This window comes from Dermacentor variabilis, unplaced genomic scaffold (genome assembly GCF_050947875.1).
Source record: "Dermacentor variabilis isolate Ectoservices unplaced genomic scaffold, ASM5094787v1 scaffold_12, whole genome shotgun sequence".
Classification (NCBI taxonomy): Eukaryota; Metazoa; Arthropoda; class Arachnida; order Ixodida; family Ixodidae; genus Dermacentor; species Dermacentor variabilis.
In genome coordinates, this window is record NW_027460280.1 from 12,989,496 (window position 1) to 13,016,835 (window position 27,340).

At 48.8% G+C, this 27,340-nt stretch overlaps 1 protein-coding gene across 1 annotated transcript in view; it reads right to left on the bottom strand.

Moving 5' to 3' along the window:
* LOC142565934 (protein Skeletor, isoforms B/C-like) overlaps nucleotides 1-27,340 on the bottom strand; it is a 325,890-nt gene that overhangs the window by 178,216 nt on the left and 120,334 nt on the right. Inside the window, exon 5 of the mRNA XM_075676557.1 lies at nucleotides 24,205-24,367. Within this exon, the coding sequence (XP_075532672.1) occupies nucleotides 24,205-24,367 (163 nt within the window). The remainder of the gene's footprint in view (nucleotides 1-24,204; nucleotides 24,368-27,340) is intronic.

The following is a 27,340-nucleotide window of genomic DNA, read 5'->3' on the forward strand; positions in this document are numbered from 1 at the left end:
CAAAGAGGAGAGAGTCCAACAGTAGTAGAATACGTGCTAAATCTACTGGAACGGCTGAGTGCAACCCAAGAACTAGTCGAAAAGAACATGGCAGTAGCTCATAAGAACGCCAAGTTCTATTACGACAAGAATGCGAGGCTTCGTAGGTTTAACGCCGGAGACCAGGTAAGGATCCTAAAACCTTCAAGAAAGAACAAGCTTGTAGTTCACTGGGACGGGCCCGTTGAAGTTTTGCACAACGTTTCTGATACTGTCACAGCCTAGTAGGGGACGGGAAGCCGGTATAGAGGACGTATGAAAGCACTTTATCAGAGTAGTCAACGCGACGTCTTTGTCGTTTCTGTTTTTCTACTCACGCGCTACTGCAGCGTCGTTTTCATCGCCTGGCCATACCCGTGGCGACCATATAGGATGTGGAATTTGCCCCTCCTTTGGAAATGAGGCATCGTCCTGATGCACCAACCTTCGAAGGCAGTGCACAGACGGTGCAAAGTTGAGGTCATGAGGAATAGTATGGCTTCATACGAAGCACGTGCACAACCTCGGGTAGATGCCGCCTGCGTTTGGAGCAGTTATGGCTGCCGGGGACAACTTCATAATTCGCATCGCTGATGCGGCGCAAAACTGTGTACGGGCCGAAGTATCTTCGCAGGAGCTTCTCAGACAGCCCCGCCGACGAATCGGAGTCCAGACCCATACCTGGTCACCGATGTTGTATGTGAAAGGTCTGTGCCGAAGATTGTAGTGTCGGGCATCGTATTCCTGTTGTTCTTCGATTCGCAAAACGCGCAATCTGCCTTGCTTCCTCTGCGCGTTGCGTAAACTCCTTGGTACCAGTCTCGTCGTCACGGCACTACATTGCGTCCAATGTTGTTGTCACTTCCCGGCCGTAAACGATTTTGAAAGGCGTCACGCGTGTTGTCGTTGGCGAGCCGTGTTATACGCAAATCTAACATATGGTAAAATCTCCTCCCAGCTCTTGTGGTCGACGCCGATGTACATACCTATCACGTCTGCCAGAGTGTTACTCAAACGTTCTGTCAGCCCATTGGTTTCGTGATCATAAGCCGTGGTCTTTCGGTGAGTGGTACCACTCAGTCGCAAAACGGTATCGAGAAGCGCAGCTGTGAACGCAGATCATCTGTCTGTTCTGACCACTTCGGGAGCGCCATGCCTTAGGACGACGGCTGCGATGAAAAATCGCGCTGCTTCGGCTGCTGTTACACGTTGGATAGCCCCCCTTTCGGCGTATCGAGTAAGGTAATCTGTGACAACGATCATCCATCTATTTCCGGCAGTAGATAGTGGAAACGGTCCTAAAAGGTCCATGCCAATTTGTTCGAACGGCGCTTGCGGTACCTGAATAGGATGCAGCAGTCCAGCTGGCTTGCCGGGTGGGGCTTTCAGGCGCTGGCAATACAGGTATGTCTGTAAGTAACGTTTCACGATCGACGCAAGTCACGGCCAATAGTACTTTAGCCTAATTCTTGTCAATTTGCGGGTGTAGCCCAAGTGACCAGCGGTCGGCTCGTTGTGACAGGCATGTAGGACTTCGTCTCGAAGAGATGCGGGAATGACGAGTAGGTAGCTGCTGCCACTAGGTGAAAAGTTCTTTTTCTAGAGAACGTCGTGGCGGAAGCAAAACGAGGGCAGCCCTCTCGCGAATAACCTCGGCACGCTGCTTGTTCTTCTCTCTAAATAATCGAAAACAGAAACCAGTTCTGAATCCTCGCGTTGGTGGCGTGAAACGGCGACTGTATCTAGCACGCCTGGAAAAGCCGCGTCATCATCGTCGTGGACTGCAGTCTCAACAGGAGACCGATAGAGGCAGTCGGCGTCGGTGTGTCGTTTCCCCCGATTTGTACACAAACGTGAATTCTAACTCTTGGAGCCGAAGACACCAGCGCGCAAGCCGACCAGCTGGATCTTTTAAATTAGTCAGCCAGCAAAGTGCATGATGATCACTGACAACGGTGAAACACCGACCATACAAATATGGTCGAAATTTCAGGACGGCCCACACCACTACAAGACATTCTCTTTCTTCAGTGGAGTAGTTAGCCTCCTTCCTTGATAGCGTCCTGCTGGCGTAAGCAATCAATCTTTCGGTGCAGACCTGCCGTTGTACAAGCACTGCGCCAAGGCCGACATTACTAGCGTCGGTATGAAGAATCGTAGGGGCGTCTTCATCAAAGTGTGCGAGCATGGGAGGCGTCTGCTGCCCTTGCCGTAGGTCGTGAAATGCCCGTTGCTGGTCTTCACCCCACAGGAAGGGGACATCTTCCCTGGTGAGATGTGTTAATGGCCATGCGATGCGCCAAAATTCCGCAATACGTCGGTAGTAGGTGCAAAGGCCCAGAAAACGCCGCAAGGCCTTTTTATCTGGTGGCGTTGGGAAATTAGCCATGGCAGAGATTTTACCAGGGTCAGGTCGGACACCTTCAGGACTAACAACGTGACCGAGAAATTGAAGTTCTTCAAAGCCAAACTGGCACTTTTCAAGTTTTAAAGTTAGACCAGCTGAGCGTATCGCTTCAAAGACCGTCTTTAGTCGCCGTAGGTGTTGCTCGAACGTGACGGAGAAAACAATCACGTCGTCGAGGTACACCCGACAGGTTTGCCATTTGAGGCCTGAGAGTACCGTGTCCATTAGTCGTTGAAACGTTGCTGGCGCAGAACGCAAACCGAAGGGGAGCACCTGAAATTCATGAAGTCCGTCAGGCGTCACAAAAGCGGTCTTCTCACGGTCTCTCTCATCCACTTCTATTTGCCAGAAGCCGCTTTTCAAGTCCATCGATTAAAAGTAACGTGCGTTTCGTAGCCAGTCCAGTGAATCGTCGATACGCGGTAGCGAATAAACGTCTTTCTTTGCGACCTGGTTGAGTTTTCGATAGTCGACGCATAAGCGCAGGCTACCGTCCTTCTTTTTCACCAACACGACAGGCGATGCCCAAGGACTCTTAGATGGCCGAAGAACCCCGTTTTCAAGCATCGTCTTCACTTGTGTTTGTATTACCTCGCGCTCTTTCGGTGCTACACGATAAGGATTCTGCCGAATTGGTCTGGCGTTGGCTTCGGTGACAATATGGTGCTTAGTGAGCCGCGTCTGGCTAACTCGTGACGTGGATGAGAAGCAGTTCTTAAATTCATCGATGAACTCAAGAAGCTGTTGCGTTCGACGGTGATAAGGTGGGACTGATATCAACTACAGGAGCAGGCATAGCCACGGTGGGCGTCGCGTGATCCACTGAGAGGCAGTCCTGTATTGAGGTAAATTCGTCGAAGTAAGCAACAGCCGTTCCTTTAACAATGTGTCGACGTTCCCTGGTAAAATTGCTAAAGCTGCCAGAAGAAGAATCATTTTGCCAAATTATGCAAGATCACAGCCACAGAAACTACGTTGCCTGGACAAGTCCAACTGACCTGGAAATGCTCTTGAGCGCTCAAGCTCTAACGAATCAGTCTTCGGGGTGCATATCCCTAGAAGTGAACTGGCAATGGTGATAGCGGTTGCAAATGGAATTCCACTACAATTTTTTGTGGACTCAGGTGCAGGTGTAAATGTAGTGGGAGTATAGACCTGGTGACACCAACTCCAGACCAGATTGGTCTGGATTGGACGCGTCTCATCCCGTATGTTCATTATCATCATCATCATACTCATCATCATCATCATCATTATCAGCCTCGTTACGCTCACTGCAGGGCAAAGGCCTCTCCCATACTTCTCCAACTACCAACGGTCATGTAATAATTGTGGCCATGTTGTCCCTGCAAACTTCTTAATCTGATCCACCCACCTAACTTTCTGCCGCCCTCTGCTACGCTTCCCTTCCCTTGGAATCCAGTCCGTAACCCTTAATGACCATCGGTTATCTTCCCTCCTCATTACATGTCCTGCCCATGCCCCCCCCCCTTTCTTTTTCTTGATTTCAACTAAGATATCATTAACTCGCGTTTGTTCCCTCACCCAATCTGCTCTTTTCTTATCCCTTAACGTTACACCTATCATTCTTCTTTCCATAGCTTGTTGCGTCGTCCTCAGTTTAAGTAGAACCCTTTTCGTAAACCTCCAGGTTTCTGCCCGGTACGTGAGTACTGGTAAGACACAGCTGGTTATAAACTTTTCTCTTGAGGGATAATGGCAACCTGCTGTTCATGATCTGATAATGCCTGCCAAATGCACCCCAGCCCATTCTTATTCTTCTGATTATTTGAGTCTCATGATCCAGATCCGCAGTCACTACCTGCCCTAAGTAGATGTATTCCCTTACCACTTCCAGTGCCTCACTACCTATCGTAAACTGCTGTTCTCTTCCGAGACTGTTAAACATTACTTTAGTTTTCTGCAGATTAATTTTTAGACCCAACCTACGGCTTTGCCTCTCCAGGTCAGTGAGCATGCATTGCAGTTGGTGCCCTGAGTTACTAAGCAAGGCAATATCATCAGCGAATCGCAAGTTACTAAGGTATTCTCCATTAACTCTTATCCCCAATTCCTCCCAATCCAGGTCTCTGAATACCTCCTGTAAACATGCAGTGAATAGCATTGGAGAGATCGTATCTCCCTGCCTGACGCCTTTCTTTATTGGGATTTTGTTGCTTTCTTTCTGGAGGACTACGGTGGCTGTGATGCCGCTATAGATATCTTTCAGTATTTTTACATACGGCTAGTCTACACCCTGATTCCGCAATGCCTTCATGACTGCTGAGGTTTCGATTCAATCAAACGCTTTCTCGTAATCAATGAAAGCTATATATAAAGGTTGGTTATATTCCGCACATTTTCTATCACCTGATTGATAGTGTGAATATGGTCTATTGGTGAGCAGCCTTTACGGAATCCTGCCTGTTACTTTGGTTGACGGAAGTCTAAGGTGTTCCTGCTTCTATTTGCAAGTACCTTAGTAAATACTTTGTAGGCAAAGGACAGTAAGCTGATCGGTCTATAATTTTTCAAGTCTTTGGCATCCCCTTTCTTATGGATTAGGATTATGTCAGCGTTTTTCCAAGATTCCGGTACGCTCGAAGTCATGAGCCATTGCGTATACAGGGTGGCCAGTTTCTCTAGAACAATCTGCCCACCATCCTAAAGGAAATCTGATGTTACCTGATCCTCCCCAGCTGCCTTCCCCCTTTGCATAGCTCCCAAGGCTTTCTTTACTTCTTCCGGCGTTACCTGAGAGATTTCGAATTCCTCTAGACTATTCTCTCTTCCATTATCGTCGTGGGTGCCACTGGTACTGTATAAATCTCTATAGATCTCCTCAGCCACTTGAACTATTTCATCCATATTAGTAATGATATTGCCGGCTTTGTCTCTTAACGCATTTGTCTGATTCTTTCCAATTCCTAGTTTCTTCTTCACTGCTTTTAGGCTTCCTCCGTTCCTGAGAGCATGTTCAATTCTATCCATATTATAGTTCCTTATGTAAGCTGTCTTACACTTGTTGATGAACTTCGAAATTTCTGCCAGTTCTATTCTAGCTGTATAGTGAGAGGCTTTCATACATTGGCGTTTCTTGATCAGATCTTTCGTCTCCTGCGACAGCTTACTCGTATCCTGTTTAACGGAGTTACCACCGATTTCTATTGCACACTACTTAATCATGCCCACAAGATTGTCGTTCATTGCTTCAACACTAAGGTCCTCTTCCTGATTTAAAGCCGAGTACCTGTTCTGTAGCTTGATCTGGAATTTCTCTATTTTCCCTCTTACTGCTAACTCATTAATCGGCTTCTTATGTACCAGTTTCTTCCGTTCCCTCCTCAGGTCTAGGCTAATTCGAGCGCTTACCACCCTATGGTCACTGCAGCGCACCTTGCAGAGCACGTCCACGTCTTGTATGATGCCAGGGTTAGCGCTGAGTATGAAGGCTATTTCATTTCTAGCCTCGCCGTTCGGGCTCCTCCATGTCCACTTTCGGCTATCCAGCTTGCGGAAGAAGGTATTCATTATCCGCATATTATTCTGTTCCGCAAACCCTTCTAATAACTCTCGCCTGCGATTCCTAGTGCCTATGCATATTCCCCCACTGCCTTGTCTCGAGCCTGCTTGTTGCCTACCTTGGCATTAAAGTCGCTATTAGTATAATGTATTTTGTTTTGACTTTACCCATCGCCGATTCCACGTTTTATAGAAGCTTTCGACTTCCTGGTCATCATGACTGGATGTAGGAGCGTAGACCTGTACAACCTTCATTTTGTACCTCTTATTATGTTTCACAACAAGGCCTGCCATTCTCTCGTTAATGCTATAGAATTCCTGTACGTTACCAGCTATATTCTTATTAATCAGGAATCCGACTACTAGTTCTCGTCTCTCCGCTAAGCACCGGTAGCACAGGACGTGCCCGCTTTTTAGCACTGTATATGCTTCTTTTGGCCTCCTCACTTCACTGAGCCCTATTATATCCCATTTACTGCCCTCTAATTCCTCCAATAGTACTGCTAGGCTCGCCTCACTAGATAACGTTCTAGCGTTAAACGTTGCAGGTTCAGATTCCAATGGCGGCCTATCCGGAACCAGCGATTCTTAGCACCCTCTGCTGCGTCGCAGGTCTGACCGCCGCCGTGTTCAGTTGCTTCGCAGCTGCAGGGGACTGAGGGCCGGGGTTTGATTGTTGTGTTCATATAGGAGGTTGTGGCCAAGTACTACACCAGGGTGGCCAGTCCTGCTCTGGTGAGGGAGTGCGTTACCGGTTCTGGTCACCGGGATCAGGCCCCACTCCTGGCCTGTTTATGCAATTTTATCAACACGCGGATTTTTTTTAATCCGGTGGAAAATTGCGTGGGGCCGGGATTCGAACCACGGACCTCTCGCACGCGAGGCGGGTGTTGTACCTCTGCGCCACCGCTGCATCCCGTATGTTGTCACACAAGAAATCCCTGTGATTGGAATGTTCAGTGCAAGTTTTCGTGCCATAAAGCAAGTGTCCAGGCAACTGTGTACGTAGTGAAAGGATGGCAAGCGTCGGGGGTCTTCGGAGTTACAAAACAGTAACAGCACTAGGGCTAATCAAGATAGTCCAGACAACCACAGAAGAAACTTCAGTGAACATCAAGAAAGAATTTCCCAAGTTGTTCAGGAAACTCGGAAGGCTGAAAAGCTTTTAGGTGAAGTTGGCCATTTCCAGTAATGTGAAGCCATTTCTTCGACATCGCAGAATCCCTTTTCAGATGAGAGATGCAGTGAAGACGCAACTGAAACGCCTAGAACACCAGGACATCATAGAACGGGTAACACGGCCTAGCCTATGGGCGTGGGATGTAGTAATTATGCCCAAGCGAAATGACAAGAATGTGAGAATATGCATTGACATGCGAGAAGCGAACCGAGCCATCGCCCGAAAGCGCATTAAATGTCTGCTCGTGAAGATGTAATCAGCGTCCTAAATGGTGTAGCATTCTCTAAGTTGGACCTTAACAAGGGGTACCACCAACTAGAGCTGGAATATTCAAGAATGATAACTTTTTCCATCCACTGTGGACTAAGAAGATACAAGAGGCTCCTGTTTGGAGTGAATACTGCTGCGGAGATATTTCAGGATGCCATAAGACAAGTGGTCCCAAAATGGCATCATCAACATTTCTGATGACATCCTTGTTTCAGACCGCACAATTGAAAAGCATGATCGGAGACCGCGGCTGGTGCTCAGGCACTTAGAAGATGTTTGGCTCACTTTGAATGAGAAAAAGTGTGTGGTGGGATCGAGGAGCCTGAAATTCTACGGTCACGTGTACTCTGCAAGCGAAGTCAGTGTTGACCCTGAGTAAGTAGAAACTGTGGAAAAAGTGGCGCTGAAAAGAAATCCAACTGAATTCAGAACTCTACTTTGAATGGCAAACTACTGCAGCTGTTTCATCCCTTACTTTGCCTAAATATTGGAACCACTAAGAAGCCTCACGCATACTGACGGTGAGTTCTGCTGGACGGAGGAGCACCAGAAAGCGCTGGATGAAGTAAAACAGGAGATATCTAGACCTCGCACTCTAGCCTATTTCGATGCAAACAAGAAATCGCATGCATCACAGATGCAGGACGTGAGGGAATGACAGGAGTGTTGGTTCAAGAAACTCCAAAGGAAAGGGAACCCAACATCTTAGCATATTACAGCAGAGCATTAATGCCAACTGAGAGGAGGTGCCCTCAGATTGACAAAAAAGATGCTGGACATGGTGTCAACGATTGAACAATTCCGCATGTACCTTGCTAGAGGCAAGTTGAAGACGGATCATTTGGCACTAGTGACGATAATCAAGAACCCCAGTGCAAAGCTGTGAGCAAGACTTGAACGCCTCACTCTTAAGCTACAATACAACTTCTTTGACATCCAGCACATACCTGGAAAACCCTGCCGAATACCTTTCCAGACACCCACCAACAAGAGAGAATGCAGATATGCATTCTGGACAGGACAGAATCGAAGAATAACAGAACAGAATATTGTCACAGAAAAAGCCACAAAAGACTTCGGTCGACGCTATAGATCTTTTAGAAAGCTGTCCTGGCACATTCGTCGTTGTCTTCTTCTGGGAGCCACTCAACATGCCTAGCATGTGGCACCGAACTGCACCGAGTGGCTGTCAGTTATGTAAAGGTCGTGGCATTATCCACCTCCCTAGAATCATCGTCTGGATGCGGAACATTGATGCACTGGAGATTGCCGCGGTGATACTGTTAAGGAAGAGGTAGATGGTGAGAGATGTAGAGCTTTGCGGTCAACAGGAGTAGTATAGCTTCAACCTAAAGACGTGAGCCACATCGGACAGACGTGGGCGTCTGTCCGACATCCAGCGAATTCGGCAGCATCAGTGACAACATTAGGACAGTCGGTGGGTAAAAGCATTGCGTCCAAGCGAAAAGGGGTGAAGCTGGTAGTTTCTTGAACGGCAGTACTATATTGCTACGGCATGAGCCGGGCGAGGAGAAGAGGAAGAAGACGTGAGCTGGTGCAGCCTCAGGACGCTATGTTGACTTTACCATCAATCTCGTCCTTTGAGAAAAGCCGGGTTATCATTAACCGTAACAGTTTTGTGGTGGAGGTGCGGGGTACTTCGACCAAGACGACGGAGTGTTGCAGCAAGTGCCACGCCGGAGCCGACGCCTCGCTCGACTGCCTCCAACACCACTTGAGATCCCGATGCCCCACAGCAGCGACCAACAGCCTTCTCTGGCTGCTCCAGCGCGAACAACTGGCGCCTCGATGCATCAGGTGGAGCCCCGCCCTTTTTCTGGAAAATTCGGCGAGGACGTGGAGGAATGGCTCACCCACTACAAGCGTGTGAGCAAGTACAACGGCTGGAACTCCACGACTCAGCTCGACAATGTGGTTCTGTTCCTCACAGACACTGCGCTAGTGTGGTTCGAGAACCATGAAGATACGTTCACAACGTGGGAGAGCTTCGTTGCTCATCTCACAGAGTGCTTTGGCGATTCCACCACGAAAAGGAAGCGGGTGGAGCAGACATTGCTTCAGCACGCTCAAGTCCAAGGTGAGACCTGTACTGCGTACATAGAGGCGATCCTGAAGCTTTGCAAGACTGTCGATCCTCGAATGCCCGAAGAGGACAAGGTTGGACACCTTCTCAATGGCATAGCCGACGATGTTTACAATTATTTAATCGGAAAGGAGAGTCTCGCCTCGGTCGCCGACCTCATCAAGCATTGCCGCACATTTGAGGCCTTGAAGCTGCGCCGTATCACGCCAAAGTATGTCAGGCTAGCAAATGTCACAACGGTGGCAAGCGTTGACGAAAACGACAACTACAGTTTTCAATTTGACCTTGCGGCAACTATAAGGCAAATTGTCCGTGAAGAATTTGAACGACACACCAAAGGGGCGGATGTTGAACAGCTTGGTTGCGCTTCCAACCAAGCTCAAGAACATGCATCTGCTGTGTCAGCATTGTCTGCCATGCCAGGCGTTGCAGACTGTCGAGTCGATCAGCTGCGACAGCACCGACGTACCTTTCACGACGACATGACGCACGATCAACGAATTTGTCGAGCTACCACCACGAATCGGAATTCGGAAGATCCCGTTTATTATTCGCAGCGTCCCAGGGTTGACTCCGAGGCATACAACGTCGGTCGCGCATCGCCTGTGTTACAGCTGTGGCGCCTCAGGACACATTGCTCGCTTTTGTCGCCGGCGCCGACAGACAACAACATATGGCCCACCACCAACTTGGTCTAATTTTGGACGTGATAGTTATGACGACCGTTGGCCGATAGACCACGATACTGCCAACACCACAGGCGCGCCACCCCGGAATACCTTCCGTCAGTATAGTAGAAGGAGTGGCTCGCCAGCTTCAGACCGCAGCCTGACACCCCAACCAGACGTCAACGCCGTTCACCATCACCACGGCGACGTGCTACGTCTCCACCGCCGTCGGGAAACTAGCCGGCGCGGCCGTTGGAGGTAAGGTCGACGGACAGTCTGCGTCTCTGCGTAATACTCCTCTGCCGATTATGATGGTGAAGAACAAAGTTCGTGTGTTAATTGATGTTAATTGGTGTTAACTGCAACAGCATTAGTGGATACTGGTGCTACCGTTTCCGTCATAAGTGTGACTTTCAAAGAGAGGCTGGGTCGGAAAGTTATGTTCCCGTGGAATGATGGTGTGACGTTTCGTGGTGTCAGTGGAGAGTGCCTAGTTCCCCTTGGTATTTGTGTTGCAAGTGTTTTATTCGGAGGAGAAGATCTTAAAACAGAATTTCTCGTACTACCGCGATGCACTCATGATGTGATTCTCGGGATTGACTTTCTTCAGGATTGTGGTGCATCCGTTAACTGCGGCAAAGGCGAAATTACATTGAATAGCGCGCTTCTCGCCACCCTTGCCGACACATCCTTACCAGTGAAAAACTATTGTGTTGTTTCGAACGATTTGCTGCTACCGCCTTGGTCGCTGTCACGTATCCCTGTCAATTTCGCTGCTGCCGACCTTCCATCGTTTGACGCGCAAGTCCAGCCAGTTACATCGAGCTGCGCAAAGAAAGATGTACTTTTACCACGCTCTGTCGTGAGAGTAGTAAATGGCGCCCCAAATTTTTGGGCTTTCAATTGTTCTTGCGTCCCTGCCGTTCTCCCGCGTGATATGAAGCTCGCTGAATTTGACGAGATTACTTACAGCTCCATTACAGTTCTAAGCGAGGAGGAGCAGTCTCATACTAGCGATCCCCAACGAAGCATTTCTGAAGAGCAGATCCTACGAATGATCAACAAGGCACTGCCCTCACATGAGCGCCGCGCTCTCACACAAGTTTTGTGGGCACATGTTTCTGTGTTCGATTTCACACAAGGCGACAAGCAGGCTTCACTCCCGCGTACTCGCGCTCGCCACAGAATTGACACCGGATCTGCGCACCCCATTCGGCAAAAGCCTTACCGCGTTTCTTCAACAGAGAGGGCAGTTATTGCTGAACAGGTAAAAGACATGCTGCGGAAAAGTGTTGTTCAAGAGTCTTCCAGAACGTGGGCAGCACTAGTAATCTTAGTAAAGAAGAAGGATAGATCGTGGCGGTTTTGCGTTGATTACAGGAAACTGAATGCGGTCACCAAAAAGGATGTGTATCCGCTTCCTAGAATTGATGATGTCATCGATTGCCTAAATTCCGCTGCCTACTTTTCATCACTGGATTTGCGATCAGGGTATTGGCAGATACCCATGCACCCAGACGATAAGGAGAAAACGGCCTTCGTGACACCAGATGGTCTTTATGAATTTAACGTTATGCCTTTCGGCCTTTGTAACGCGCCAGCAACATTCGAACGATTCATGGATACTATCCTCCGAGGACTTAAATGGGGAAATTTGTTTGTGCTACCTCGATGATTTGGTGATTTTTGGCAGCACATTGAGTGAGCATAACAGCCGTCTCAATCTTGTTCTGGATTGTGTCAAACAAGCCAGCTTGATCCTAAATTCCAAGAAATGTCGTTTCGGAGGGACCGAGACGTTAGTGCTTGGGCATCTGGTCAGCAAAAACGGTGTGAGGCCAGATCCACGGAAGATTGAGGCAGTCAGCTCCTTCGAAGCACCGAATTCAGTGCGGGAGTTGAGGAGTTTCTTGGGCCTGTGCTCGTATTTTCGTCGCTTCGTTCCAAGATTCGCCAACGTGGTGTACCCCCTAACATGTCTTCTCCAAAAAGCCGTCCCTTTCAACTGGACATCGGCTTGCGACGACGCGTTCCGTCAGCTAAAATTTCTACTAACGTCAGGGCCCGTATTGCGTCACTTCGATGCATCCGCACCTACGGAAGTGCACGCTGATGCCAGTGGCATCGGCATCGGTGCCGTACTAGTGCAAAGTCATGACGGAGCTGAACACGTTGTGGCTTATGCTAGTCGCTCTTTGACTAAGGCGGAACGCAATTACACTGTGACCGAGCAAGAATGCTTGGCTGCTGTTTTCGCTGTCCACAAATTTCGGCCCTATATCTACGGCCGCGCGTTCACTATCATTACTGACCACCACGCGTTGTGCTGGTTGGTGAATATCCGTGACCCGAGTGGACGACTGGCACGTTGGGCTCTTCGACTGCAGGAGTACGACTTCGTTATTTCCTACAAGTCCTGGCGTCGCCACGCAGATGCGGACTGTCTCTCCCGCCTTCCTCTGACGACGACGGAGTGTGACGAAGACGATTTTGTTGACTGTTTTGCTCCCATTTCTTCTACATTCCCAGACTCGATGACTTTCAAAGCAGAGCAGGAAAATGACTGTAGTTTGGAACCTCTGTTTGTAGCCGCACCGCGTCCTGGAGCCACCGGTCGATTTTGTGTCCGTGACGGCCTGCTTTACAAGACCAATTATTCGGCTAAAGGCGCACGCTTCCTTCTGGTGGTGCCGCAGAGTCTGCGAACGGACATACTGAGAGCCATGCACGACGATGTGACCTCTGGCCATCTAGGATTCATGAGAACTTTGAACCGGACACAGGAACGTTTTTACTGGCCCAGAATGCGGGACACAGTCAAGCACTACGTCGCCAGTTGCGAACAATGTCAACGCTACAAGCGCCCTATGACCACTCCGCCACGTCTTCTCCAACCTCTGTCGCCGCCTCGCCTGCCATTTGAACAAGTGGGTATCGATCTTCTGGGTCCATTTCCCCAGTCATATAACGACAACCGATGGGTGATCGTATGTGTCGACCATCTGACCCGTTACGCGGAAACGGCGGCCGTACCATCTTCAACAGCTGCGTCCGTTGCAACGTTTTCGCTTCGATTCATTATTCTTCGACATGGTCCCCCCCCCCCCCGTGTGATCATTAGCGATCGCGGTCGTCAGTTTGTTGCGGACGCCGTAGAAGAACTGCTTCGTCTCTGCAGTTCCGTCATTCAACGCCTTATCATCATCATCATCATCATCATCATCATCATCATCATCATCATCATCATCATCATCATCATCAGCCTAGTTACGCCCACTGCAGGGCAAATGCCTCTCTCATACTTCTCCAACTACCCCGGTCATGTACTAATTGTGGCCATGTTTTCCCTGCAAACGTCTTAATGTCATCCGCCCACCTAACTTTCTGCCGCCCCCTGCTACAGATCCCTTCCCTTGGAATCCAGTCCGTAACCCTTAGTGACCATCGGTTATCTTCCCTCCTCATTACATGTCCGGCCCATGCCCATTTCTTTTTCTTGATTTCAACTAAGATGTCGTTTACCCGCGTTTGTTGCCTCACCCAATCTGCTCTTTTCTTATCCCTTAACGTTACACCCATCATTCTTCTTTCCATAGCTCGTTGCGTCGTCCTCAATTTCAGCAGAACCCTTTTCGTAAGCCTCCAGGTTTCTGCCCCATATGTGAGTACTGGTAACACACAGCTGTTATACACTTTTCTTTTGAGGGATAGTGGCAACCTGCTGTTCATGATTTGAGAATGCCTGCCAAACGCACCCCAGCCCATTCTTATTCTTCTGGTTATTTCAGTCTCATGATCCGGATCCGTGGTCACTACCTGCCCTAAGTAGATGTATTCCCTTACCACTTCCAGTGCTTCGCTACCTATTGTAAACTGCTGTTCTCTTCCGAGACTGTTAAACAATACTTTAGTTTTCTGCAGATTAATTTTCAGACCCACCCCTCTGCTTTGCCTCTCCAGGTCAGTGAGCATGCATTGCAATTGGTCTCCTGAGTTACTAAGCAAGGCAATATCATCAGCGAATCGCAAGTTGCTAAGGTATTCTCCATCAACTTTTATCCCCAATTCTTCCCACTCCAGGCTTCGGAATACCTCCTGTAAACATGCTGTGAATAGCATTGGAGATATCGTATCTCCCTGTCTGACGCCTTTCTTTATAGGGATTTTGTTGCTTTCTTTGTGGAGGACTACGGTGGCTGTGGAGCCGCTATAGATATCTTCCAGTATCTTTACATATGGCTCATCTACACCCTGATTCCGTAATGCCTCCATGACTGCTGAGGTTTCGACTGAATCAAACGCTTTCTCGTTTGATTCATTATTATTCATTAAAAAGGTGTTCATTATTCGCATATTATTCTGTTCTGCAAACTCTACTAATAATTCTCCTCTGCTATTCCTAGAACCTATGCCATATTCCCCCACTGACTTGTCTCCAGCCTGCTTCTTGACTACCCTGGCATTGAAGTCGCCCATCAGTATAGTGTATTTTGTTTTGACTTTACCCATCGCCGATTCCACGTCCTCATAAAAGCTTTCGACTTCCTGGTCATCATGACTGCATGTAGGGGCATAGACTTGTACCACCTTCAATTGGTACCTCTTATTAAGTTTCACAACAAGACCTGCCACCCTCTCGTTAATGCTATAGAATTCCTGTATGTTACCAGCTATTTCCTTATTAATCAGGAATCCGACTCCTAGTTCTCGTCTCTCCGCTAAGCCCCGGTAACACAGTACATGCCCGCTTTTTAGCACTGTATATGCTTCTTTTGTCCTCCTAACCTCACTGAGCCCTATTATATCCCATTTACTACCCTCTAATTCCTCCAATAACACTGCTAGACTCGCCTCACTAGATAGCGTTCTAACGTTAAACGTTGCCAGGTTCAGGTTCCAATGGCGGCCTGTCCGGCCTTATCACCCTCAGACAAATGGGCTTGTAGAACGTACGAGGAGAACTCTAGCTAACATGCTGGCCATGTACGTATCTTCCGATCACAAGGACTGGGATGACGTACTACCCTTCATCGCCTATGCTTATAATACTGCAAAGCATCAGACGACCGATTACAGTCCTTTTTACCTCCTTTACGCACGTTCACCGCTAAGCTGCATTGACACTATACTACCGTTTGACTTTCACAACGAGTACTCTGTTGCCAAGACGCTTTGTCTTGCCGAACAAGCCAGGCGTATCGCTCGTCTTCGTACTGTGGCATCGCAACACCGATCGAAAGAGCGCTATGACAGCCGACACCAGTCTGTCTCGTACGCCAAAGGAGACTTTGTGTGGTTGTGGACTAAACGTGGCTTATGCGATAAACGTGGCTTATGGGAAAAGTTTTTACCCCAGTACACGGGCCCATTCGTCATTGTAGATCGCTTGAGTGACTTGACGTACGTGGTGGCACGCTTGACGTCGGCTGGTCGTCGGTCTAGCCGGACCCAGTTAGTACATGTTCCCCGTCTTAAGCGGTTTCACTCTACGCTTTCCGAGTGATTTAGACTTGTCCAGCGGGCTTCGTCTGGCAACCGGGGATTGCTACGGCATGAGCCGGGCGAGGAGAAGAGGAAGAAGACGTGAGCTGGTGCAGCCTCAGGACGCCATCTTGACTTTACCATCAATCTCGTCCTTTGAATAAAGCCGGTTTAACATTAACCGTAACAATATGCAAACATAACATATTGGAGAACGTCGCCCCAGTTTTTGTGGTCGACGTTAACATACTTGTATATCATATCAGCGATCGTTTTGTTTAGCCTTTCTGTGAGCCCATTCGTCTGAGGATGGCAAGCCGTGGCTTTGCGGTGAACTATACCACTGAGAAGCATGATATCTTCTGTGAGCTGCGCTGTAAATGCTGTGCCCCGGTCGGTTATAACCACTGTTGGAGCACCGTGGCGGAGTACGATACCATGTACAAAGAAGGGCGCAATAGCATTAGCAGTACCTCGTGGGAGATCTCGGGTTTCAAGGTAACGTGCAAGGTAGTCTTTAAGGTAGTCTGGTAGTCGGTTACCAGTTCTCGACGTGGTAAATGGTCCAAGCAAATCTATGCCAGCCTGCGAACAGAGATCCGCGGAGGATCCACGTGATGGAGAAATCCAGCGGGACGCACGGGTGGTGTCTTGCGTATCTGGCAGTCGCGGCATGTCTTCACGTATTGCTTTACGTCACGGCGAAGGTTAGGCCAGAAGTACTTTTGGCATATGCATGAAAACGTCCGTGCGAACCCCAAGTGGCGCGAAGATGGCTCGTCGGGAGAGGCCCACAGGATGTCGTCACGTAGTGAAGACGGCACTACAAGGAGGCAGGCGGTTGCGGTCGAGTGAAAACCCAATTAGTAGAGGACGCCATCGCGGAGAAAAAACGAGGATAACTTGCGTACGAACATACGAGGCGGTTCTGGTAGACGATTCTCAAGGTAGTCGATGAGAGGCCGGAGTTCTAAATCATCGCGCTGTTTCTTGCTGATGTCTGATACTGTGATAATGGAAAGAAATGCGTCCTCTTGATCAACGTCGAATGGCGACGGTTGAAGTGGAGCACGTGACAGGCAGTCGGCGTCGGTGTGCTTACGCCCGGACTTGAACACTATCGTCATATCGTATTCTTGTAAGCGAAGACTCCAGCGTGAAAGACGGCCAGATGGATCCTTCAGATTGGCGAGCCAGCACAATGGATGGTGATCTGTCACAACTCGAAACGATCGGCCGTAGAAATATGGTAGGAACTTAGCAATTGCCCACACAACGCCCAATCATTCTTTCTTCGTTGTGGAATAGTTCTTTTCAGCTGGAGACAAAGTATGACTTGCGTGTTTGCTGGAAAAAGTGACAAGCAACTCGCGAAGGTTTATGATTGCGCCGTACTCCCGAAGAAAGTCCGTGCCGTGTATGGCCTGCCTAGGGCACTCTGCCAGTAAAATAAATGAACCGACAAATGTGGCCTCACGAATTTGTACCCTCGTAGTGCATTTGCCGATCGGCATGAGAACATGACCGCCGGCTGTACGGAGCTTAGGTCCTGGCCACGGTGTCGTCACCTTGCGAAGTGCAGTAACCAGTTGTCCGCTCATGACAGAATAATCGGCACCAGTATCGACAAGAGCGGTTACCAGGTGGTTATCTACAGAAACGAGTATGTCGGCTGAAACAGGTTCACGGTTATCGAAGGAAGGTGCCGAAGGTACGCAGTCGTCGTTGTCGTCGTCGTTATCGTCGTCGTTGTAGGGGTGTCGCAGCGGAGGATCTTTCGAAGTGCGTTGGACAGCGGCCCCACCCCCGGAGGTCACTGTTCTTAGTTTCCCCAAATTGGGCTCGTGGGCCGGTTGCAAACGGAAGCGGAGAACGTAGTAAAGCGGCTAGGTGACGCCGATCGTCGAGGAGGTGGTGATCGTGACTGGCGCCTCTGCGGAGACGGAGATCGGGTCGTTGGCAGGGACTGTTCAACCTGTGGGAACAGCGCGTACGGCGATGAAGTTTGACTGGCCTGATATTGCCGGATTTCTCTCAGGCGCTCTCCTTCACGTGGGCGACGAGCACCGGGGTGATAGCTCTGGAGTCCTATTCTTTGGTAGTAGCAGGCACGGTACAAGTGGCCCTCTTCGCCACAGTGGAAGCAGAGTGGCTGATAGTCAGGTGTGCGCCACACGTCTGACTTTCGCGCATTGACTCGGGGGCTCGTGGACCCGTACATATATGTATGTGAAGCTTGGCCCTGGAAGTGGCACAGCGGTTCTTCAGAAGAAGGCGGGTTACGGTGGTTCACGGGTTGCGCAAGTAGCCTCCCTGCTTGCCCATAACTCACTACGGGGGCAGCTTCAGGTCTGGTTTGCACGAATGGCTGTGCCACCTGGCGGACTTCTTCGCGGACGATATCTGTGAGGGATGTTATGGTCGGTTGAAATTGCACTCCCTGTAGTCGATCAAACTCCTTACGCACGACACTACGCACAAGCTCTCGAAGCACATCAGTGTCACAGGGCAACGAGAGAGAAGATGCTGATCCCAGGCTGATTTGGCGATTGTAGACCGAGGAGCGTTGCTGAAGGAATCGCTCCATTGTTGTCGCCTCACTGACGAGCTCAGCTACTGTAGCTGGACGTCTTCGCATCAGTCCAGCAAACTCTTTTACTGCACGACGCATCAGCAGGCGGACCATCGCTTCTGTCATGCCAGGGTCAGCACGCTTGAAAAGCCGCGACATGTCCTCTACGAACGTGGCTACGCTTTAGTTCGGCTTTCAAACCCTACTCTGAAGGACTTGCTCTGCTCGTTCGTTTCTTGCGGGACTTCTGTACGTACCGCGTATCTGCCGTTGAAATTCTTGCCAGGTGTTGATGGATGGCTCGTGGTTAGCGAACCATGTTCGGGCAGAGTCCTCTAGGACGAAGTACACGTTCCTTAACTTTTTCTGTTCATCCCAATAATTGACATCAGCCACACGGTCGAAGTCATCGAGCCAGTCTTCCCCGTCCTCAAAACGCTCACCATGGAACGGCCGCGGCCAGTGGCATGTGGAGGACCAGCGACGCTGGAGGCTGTCCCGTACCGTGTGTCTCCTGTGTCTGGCTTGCGGTTGTGGTGGACATCCTCGGCAGATCTTGAAGGCCCTATTCCGGAGGCAGTCTTCGAAGCCGTCGGCTTTTGCGTAGGTTGCCCGCTTCCAGTTCCTGGGGGTCAGAGTACATAGACGCGTACTCAGCACCTCCACCAGTTTGTCGCAGACAAAGCCACAAAGACTTCGGTCGACGCTACAGATCTTTTATAAAGCTGTTCTGGCACCTTCGTCGTTGTCTTCTTTTGGGAGCCACCCAACATGCCTAGCATGTGGCACGGAATTGCAGCGAGTGGCTGTCAGCTGTGTCAAGGTCCTGGTAATATTCTGTTTCAGTCAACTGCAACAGAAGAATATGTTCCTTTTGTCCTGAAGTTTGCTGTGCCTAAAGCTGTGGTAATGCAAATTGTACAAAAGGCGTGCAAGAGGGACATGTAAATGCATATCCCTTCATCATCACAGCCCTAAGGACGGGTGATCAGACGTCATCGGAGAAACTGTGAGAAGACTGCAAGATCAAGCTATTCATCAAGATCAGAGATGAGCTAACAGTTGGAGACAATGATGTTGTCTTGAGAGGACCAAGAGTGGTGATTCCGGAGGAAGTGCAGTTACAAGGCATCAAGTTGGCTCACAGGGTACACCAGGGAATAGTCAAAACTAAACTGATCAGAGAGAATATTTGATTCCCAGGCACTGCCAGAAAAATGGACTCTGAAGTCAGGGACAGTGAACTCAGTACGAGAACTGTTGTAGAGAAAAAGTGTCCACCTTTGTGTACGACGCAACTCCGAGATGGCCCTTGGCAGTCACTGGCAGCAGACTTCGCTGGCCCTTGGCAGTCACTGGCAGCAGATTTCGCTGGCCCTTTGCCTGGCAACAAATGTGTTAGGGGTGGTGGATGAATAATTTCGTTTCCCTGTGATTGCAACACTGTCTTCATTGAACACGAAAAGCGTCACAGCGAGGCTGGGTGAGATGCTCTCCGTGCATGGATTGCCTTATGTGCTGAATACTGACAATGTCCCTCCTTTCTTTGGGCATGAATTCGCTGCATTCATGGAGCTCAATGTATTCGACATCACAGCGCAACACCACTGTGGGCACAAGCAAACGGCGAGGTGGAAAGGTTAATAAGAAATATAAAGAAAACGGTGAAGACGGCAGGAAGCAATTGGGAAGAAGCGCTCACTGAGTACCTTAGCAACGCTACCCTCCACGACCAGCTACACGCCGGCTGAACTCGTCTTCGGAAGGAAGATGCGCACCAAGCTGCCACAGATCCATGAAAACCCCGCGTTGAGGAACTTGAAACATTTAACAGAAAAAGGAAGCAGAAAATGAAGAGCTATGCTGGCGAGAAACCTCGGGGTCTTTCAAGGGTGCAACATCCATGTTACAGTTGGGCACTTTGCTTGCACTCGGGAACGAAAACAACCCAACCCTCCATCGTAATCACCTCTGCGCACGCAGCACCAGCCCATACATACTTCCAGGCACGCGAGAAACATCAACAAGCGCCACTTATGCACATAATTTATCGCGAAACAGTTCCGGAAACGTACAACGAGACAAAGAACGGCACCCACTGCTCCGGCAAGTTCAGCACGTTTGTTCACGCATCGTGCCCGGAAAGCTTGGTAGGTGACGATTTGCGCCATCTATCGAGCAAGCATAAAAAACGTTTGCTCGGGCAAGGTACAGTGACGTCACCGAGCACAGCGACAGGAGTGCGGAGGCCTGAAAAGTCTAGGTGGTGTTGACTGGGACGTCCCAAACTGCGGTAACATCTCGTACATCTCCGCGCCTTTCCAGCAGCTGTCACTGGTGAAGTGACGGTCTGGCACCCTAGCAAAGGAGAAATTGCAGCCTAGAATTTCCGCCATCTTTGCAGGAAAGTAGCGCTGTCGTCTGCTACTGCATTGCGAACGTATTTTCAAGAGCGCCCGCAAGGTGGCCAACAGTGGCGCCTCTATAGGCGGCGCACTTCGCGCATAAGATGGCATCAGAATGAACATCAGAACTTCAGAATGGCTTCAGAATAGATAGGCTTTTTGATGATAACGTATTCGTTCTTACTCAGTGTATTGAAATATCAAAAGTAGAAAGCAGACCGTTATATGTGGCATTTTTAGACATTACAGGAGCCTATGACAACGTAGACCGCAACATTTTGTGGGATATTGTGGAAGGGGAAGGCTTAGGTGACGATTGTCTACAGCTTTTGAGAGAGATTTACCTAGAAAAACCGTTTGCGTTGAATGGGAAAAGATGAGGAGCGAGGAGAAAGTTCATATAAAGTGACTGAGGCAGGGGTGCCCTTTATCCCCGCTGCTCTTTATGATGTGATGGTGAGGATGGAGAGGGCGCTAGAAGGAATTAATATTGGGTTTAATCTCTCATACAAACAGGCGGGTACAGTAATAGAGCAGCAGCTCCCAGGTTTATTTTATGCGGACGACATTGTGTTGCTAGCAAACAAGCAAAGTGATTTGCAAGGTCTGGCTAATATCTGTGGGCAGGAGGGCAACAATTTAGGTTTGAAATTTAGTGTTAGGAAATCAGGTGTTATGGTATTTAATGAAAACAGTGAACAGAGAGTGGAGATACAGGGCCCGGAAATACCTCGGGTAACAGAATATAAATATCTGGGCATATGGATAAACGAAGGCAATACATATATGGAAACACAGGAAAAAAGAATAACAGTGAAGGGGAAGAAAAATGCAGCCATAATGAAGCACAGAGCGCTATGGGGATACAATAGGTACGAGGTCCTCCGAGGAATGTGGAAAGGTGTAATGGTTCCAGGACTTACTTTAAGAAATGCGGTCGTTTGCTTTAAATCAGGGGTACAATCAGGACTCGACGGGAACCAAAGGTCAGTGGGTCGCCCTGCATTGGGCGCTCACGGGAAGACTACAGATGAAGCTGTGCAGGGTGATATGGGCTGGACTAGTTTTGAAGTGAGGGAAGCTCGCAGTAAAATTTAGTATGAAGAACGGCTGAGGAATATGGAAGAAGGTAAATGGGCTGGGAGAGTGTTCAGGTATCTGTACAGGAAAAACATTGATTCACAGTGGAGGAAAAGAACTAGGAAGCTTACCAGCAAGTATGCGGCCTGTAGGGTGGGCAACACAGCAACAAAGAAGGTCAAGCGGAAAGTCAGAGAGGCTGAAATCTCATGGGTGGCGGCAATGGAAAAGAAACCTGCCATGAGTAACTACTTAAGAGGAAAAAACGAAATCAGGAAAGAAACCATTTATGATAACTTAATGGCAAGCTCATTAGTTTTCGAAGCGAGATCGGGATGCGTTAGAACCCGCACCTATAAAGCGAGATATAAGACGGACGAAGAAGCATGTGCTTGCTGCGGCAAAGCTAGGGAGACTATGGAGCATGTTTTATTAGAATGTGAAGACGTCCACTCAGCGGTCAATTTAGGCGCCACTGTAATCCTTGAAGCACTTGGGTTGAGCGAGAGCAATGGAAATGTAAACATGTGCGTAATAGGCATTAGTAAAAGGCGATTGGAGGATTGGTGGAAGAAAAGTAGGGAAATGACAAAAAAAAACGGAGACGTACAAAAGCACAGTTCGAAATAGGGGATCAGAAAATGTGGGCGTGGTAGTTCATAGTGTTTTTTTTCTTTTTATTGTTTAACCTAGGTAGGACATTAGGCAGTATAATAGCAAGAGCTTGGTGGCGCAACCCACCGCCCCGTAACAAAGGGGACGCTCATAACCTCCATCCATCCATCCATCCATCCATCCATCCATCCATGGCATGCTTTAGGTTTTTACTTCAGTTTTATTTCATGCTTCGCAGGTTTAGAGCGATATTCAGCTAGAATACGATACCTATGGTCCATTACACGGCGAAGTCAACAACGGTTCGGCATACGCTGCCTTAAATCATAATGACGGCGGCCTTGTTACTGCGTTGAGAAGCATCGTAAAACCAAGAGCACACGCCCTATTTAGTATTCCGACTCAAATATTTTGCTTTCATTGTGCTATCGCGTTTAACTGCATGTGCACATTCTTGTCAGTCAGCAACTACCACAGCCGTATTTACAAAGGCGGAGTACCGGATGGGTGTATAAACACGCACGGCTTGCTACCATCTCCAAGTCAGCATGCTCACAGTGGCCGGCATACCAGCGGATCTTCACGTGACATTTTCTGAAAGCTTACTTCAGGCTGAGGGATGCAAAAGCGTGAGGGGGTGGACGAACACGTAGCAAGCTAATTAGCTTTTCATTTGCCTGGCAAGCCGATGTAGGGTAGAATGATGTATGCGGTCACTACTGTATTCCCGAAATAACGCTGTCGAAATATTGCGCTTAGCGGGTCTGGGAAGCGCGCGCTACGAAGGCACCGAAATGGAAGGTGCGGGCTACGTTGTTTTGCTCGAAGGCCGGTGCTCTTTCCTGAAAGGGATTCGCCCATTGAACCCACAAATATTTAACCAAAAATATTATAGTCACTGTGAGCTGTTACGATCGGCCAGCGGGGACCTTGTAGCCTCTCCTGCACCTCTGCGACGAATCAAGCTAGTACTGCGTACTCTCGGACATACTTGCGGTGACAACAAGGCAAGACACGTTGGGCGGATCGAGTGGACACTGTCGCCGTCACCGACGATGGAAGCAAGAAACGCCTGGAAAAGGGCGGTCTACGCTATTTCCTCAAGGACTCCAGTAACCGCCACGGTCGTTTGACAGATGCTCCGGGTAATTGCTGGCTCATCCCAGGAACCAAGACGCGCCAGATTTAGTCAAGCGTGTCAATCCCTGTCTACGAAGCTCCACTCCTTTCTTGGTGTTCGGGGAACAAAGGTGCCAGAGTGCTTACGCGTACCCTCGGACTCAAGGCCTTCGGCGACTTTGGACGCTCTGGTTGGAGGAAGGCATAACAGCAGATTTCCCTGACCTAGACATCTAGGGAGGATCAAAGGGATCTAAGCGGACTAGTGTGTGCGGGTGTGATCTGATGTGTGCGCGCTAGAAAGATGTAGTCTCCTGACCTAAAGCTCATGCTAACAGAACGATGTACTGCGCTCAGTGATGCGGCTAGTAAGAGTACCGCTTGTTCTATGTAAATAAGTTTTAACTAACAATGTAAAAGACACCCTGTTCCGTTGCTCATCCTTCTACCTCGTAATCTTCGCGAAAGAAGCAATCATCGTCAAGGAAACGCGGACGACGGCGTGAGCCTCCGTGTGACGCCCCGGCAGCGTACGCCAGCTTACGAGACGCGCCGGCGGCGTAGGCTAGGGAGCGAACCCCTGTGTGACGCCAGACTCCGAGGACACGGCTCAGCCCAGTGGAGCACAAATATTGGTAGTGGGCGAGTACCGCAGCTATTGGCGCTGGCTTTCAAGTACGTATCAAGTCAAAACCCAATCGGAAACAAAGGAGTTGTCGCAACGGTCCGCTCGCTTGCGACATGGTTAACCAACATCACCCACCAGGTGCCGCTCCGTCATAGTGGAAGTTGGTCAGCTGCATGGTCCTGGAATCAAGCAGAAGTACTGGGTCAGCGGCGACGCCATGGGCGCCGCTCAGGAATCCAAGGTCCTGTGGCGAGGGAGGCTCGAAGTCGTGCGGGATTCTCACCCAACCGAAGGCCACCTGCAAAATGTTCGCCACTTTTCTTGTAATGATAATGAAATTGTCATCCAGGCGAAAAAAAAATAGCGTGAAACTACAAACTCGTCCCAGTGTCCATTGCCTGCCTGCTTTTATCTCTCTATGAACACTTGCGTCACAGTGCAGGTTTCTAAAGAACTTACTTGTTTATTCAGCGTTTGCGCATATAGAGTGGACTCGATTCTAAGTCCAGATGGTGGACCGATTCAATGCTCTGCCGTCAGCCTTTCTTCTTGTATGGGTTCCCTTTGCAGCTTCCTTATACAATGCCGGGCAGATAGCAATTACAACCTCTTCGGAAGACTCCACCCGGAAGCTTTCCCCAGAATTCGCTTGCGCGTAACAACAACAAAGACAATAATATTTATTTATTTATTTATTTATTTTTATAATTTATTTATACACACCACAACTCTCAGAGGGTTATCGCAGGAGTGGGGTACGAAATCAAGGGTGCGACACACACATTAAAAGGGGGTACAAAAATCCTAAGTACAAAGCAAAGCACTAGGAATATGTTAAGAAGAAAGAAAATGGTCTGAGTACAGACATATATGCATATAAACATAGTGAATGATGCACGGTTTTAGGAATCGCGGACATCAACCAACGATTGCCTTAACAATATTATCAAATGTTAATTTTCGTATGTTAGGGGGAAGTTGGTTCCACAATTCAATGGAGCGGGGAAAAAATACTATATTGGAATTTGTCAGTGCAGGCGTACAGTGGTGCTATATTTAGAGGGTGAAAATTCCGTGTGTTAGACACTTTAGCAAACTTAATGTATTCCAAGTATGGAGGAATGTTCAGAGTTAACAGTGGTGTAAAACAGTTTAAGACTTTCTACATTACGCCGCTGTACCAGCGAAGAGAGGTTCATGGAGGGAAGGTTAGAAAAGGGGGAGAAGTCCTTGTCGTAACGCTGGCATAGAAATCGGATAGCCTCATTTTTTGGACGGATTCGAGTTTTTCTTTATGTCGAATTTCAGGTATGGATACCAAATGGCACACCCGTAATACAAGAATGGCCGCACTAGGGTTTTATAAGTAGGCAATTTTCTTTCTTTAGGGGCTGAGCGCAGAGAACGCTTTATGTTAACCTAGACGTGCTAGAGCTTTAGAACAGGCTGATTCAATACGTTTGGACCAGGATTAATCGTGTGTGAATAGAATGACGAGGTACTTATAATGAGAAATGTTGAAGGAAAAAACCAGTCACAAAACACAAAGGACAAGAAGAGAGATTCACACTCCAAACGGCTGGACTACCAACTGAGCTTTATTACAAACGGCGTGTCCCAGCAAGGCCAGCAGAGCATGCGCAACCGCAGCATCACTAATCACAGAATATGAAAAGACAAGATATCGCATCTATCGTGAGTGACCTAGAAATGCAAATTCTTTTTCAAGTAAGCGCACCGATGTTGTACTAATGCAGTCGTCACGTAATAAACTGATGTAGTACGCTTCCCGCATTTCTCGCTCTTCTTTGTCCTTGCCCCTACCAAGAATCGTTACATTGCTGAACAAAGAGTGACAGCCACATTCACTGCAATGGCGAGGCAAGTTTGCACCGTTATCTGACCCCAGGGAGGAGTGGCGCTCATGCAGGCGGTCATTATTATATCGACCGGTTCGGCCTATGTAAACTCTTTCGCATGCGAGCGGGAACTCATACGCAACCCTTGCGACACATGCCGTAAAAATCAGGTGATAGTCCAGTCGTTGTGGTATGAACCTCTCTTCTTGTCCTTTGTGTTTTGTGACTGTTTTTTTTTCTTCAACTATGTACCAAATGGCCCGGATTTCCACCATTTTGAGAAATGTTATCTAGAGGAATACCATTGAAGCAATAAATTGGAAGACGCAATTGCATAGTACGTGTCGAGAAGGACATCGAGACAGTTTTGCGAAAATTTATGTTCATATGCCACTCGTTACACCAGCTACAAAAGTTGGAAAATGGCGTGATCTTCATGAGTGGTAATAGTGTGATAGATAACGCAGTCATCGGCGTAAAGACGAATTTTAGTTGGTAGCGCATTCTTAGGTAGGTCATTTACATACAGGAGGAAGCAGGCCTAAAACTGAACCTTGCGAAACACCAGAGGTAACGGCCACCGTGCGCAATTTTGCAGAGTCGAAACAAACGTATTGCGATATATCTGAGAGAAAACTAGAGATCCAGGTAACCAGGCTATGATTATTGAAAATACTATTTAGTTTATGCAAATAATAATAATAATAATAATAATAATAATAATAATAATAATAATAATAATAATCTGGGGCAATAACGTTTAAGCAGTCAGGCTATTCTCTCGAGCGGGAGCCCCATGACACAGGCCCAAAACGGTGATGATGAGTATGTACAGACGAGAAGATGAAGCGTAGGAATAATGCTCACACCATTTTTCCCGCGCGCTCAAGTGGCCAGCCAGGCCGCGACTTAGGAAGGAAACGGCGAACGAATCGTTTGAGGCACGAAACATGAACGATCTCCGAAACACGGTCACGACGGTCGGAAGAAACCTCCACAAGCGAATCTACCGGGGGGCAAGGGGGGCGCTTGCGCTGTGAGAAGTGGAGGGCGATGTATGTCATTTGCCTCCCCCCCCCCCACCACCACACACACTTTTGAAAACGGGCACTTTCGGCTGCACGCTGAAAAGTCCGTCAAAACTACACCTGAAGCTAAATCTTCTTTCTTAATAGAGTGACTACAGAAGTAATGCTTTTCTATGCTACTCATCCCCTCCTTTGATAGTGAGGATAGTCTTTTGCGCCTTCTCGGAACGCCCTGTAGCGGAGCACGCGTGGTATTCGCCATACACGCTAGCGTTGCGGAGGACGCCTGGGCAGTTCCCGCCCTAACACATATCAGCTTGCGCAACTTGCGTCATGCCCATATTTTCTTTTCTTTTGGGGGGGGGGGGGGGGGGGGGGGAGCGG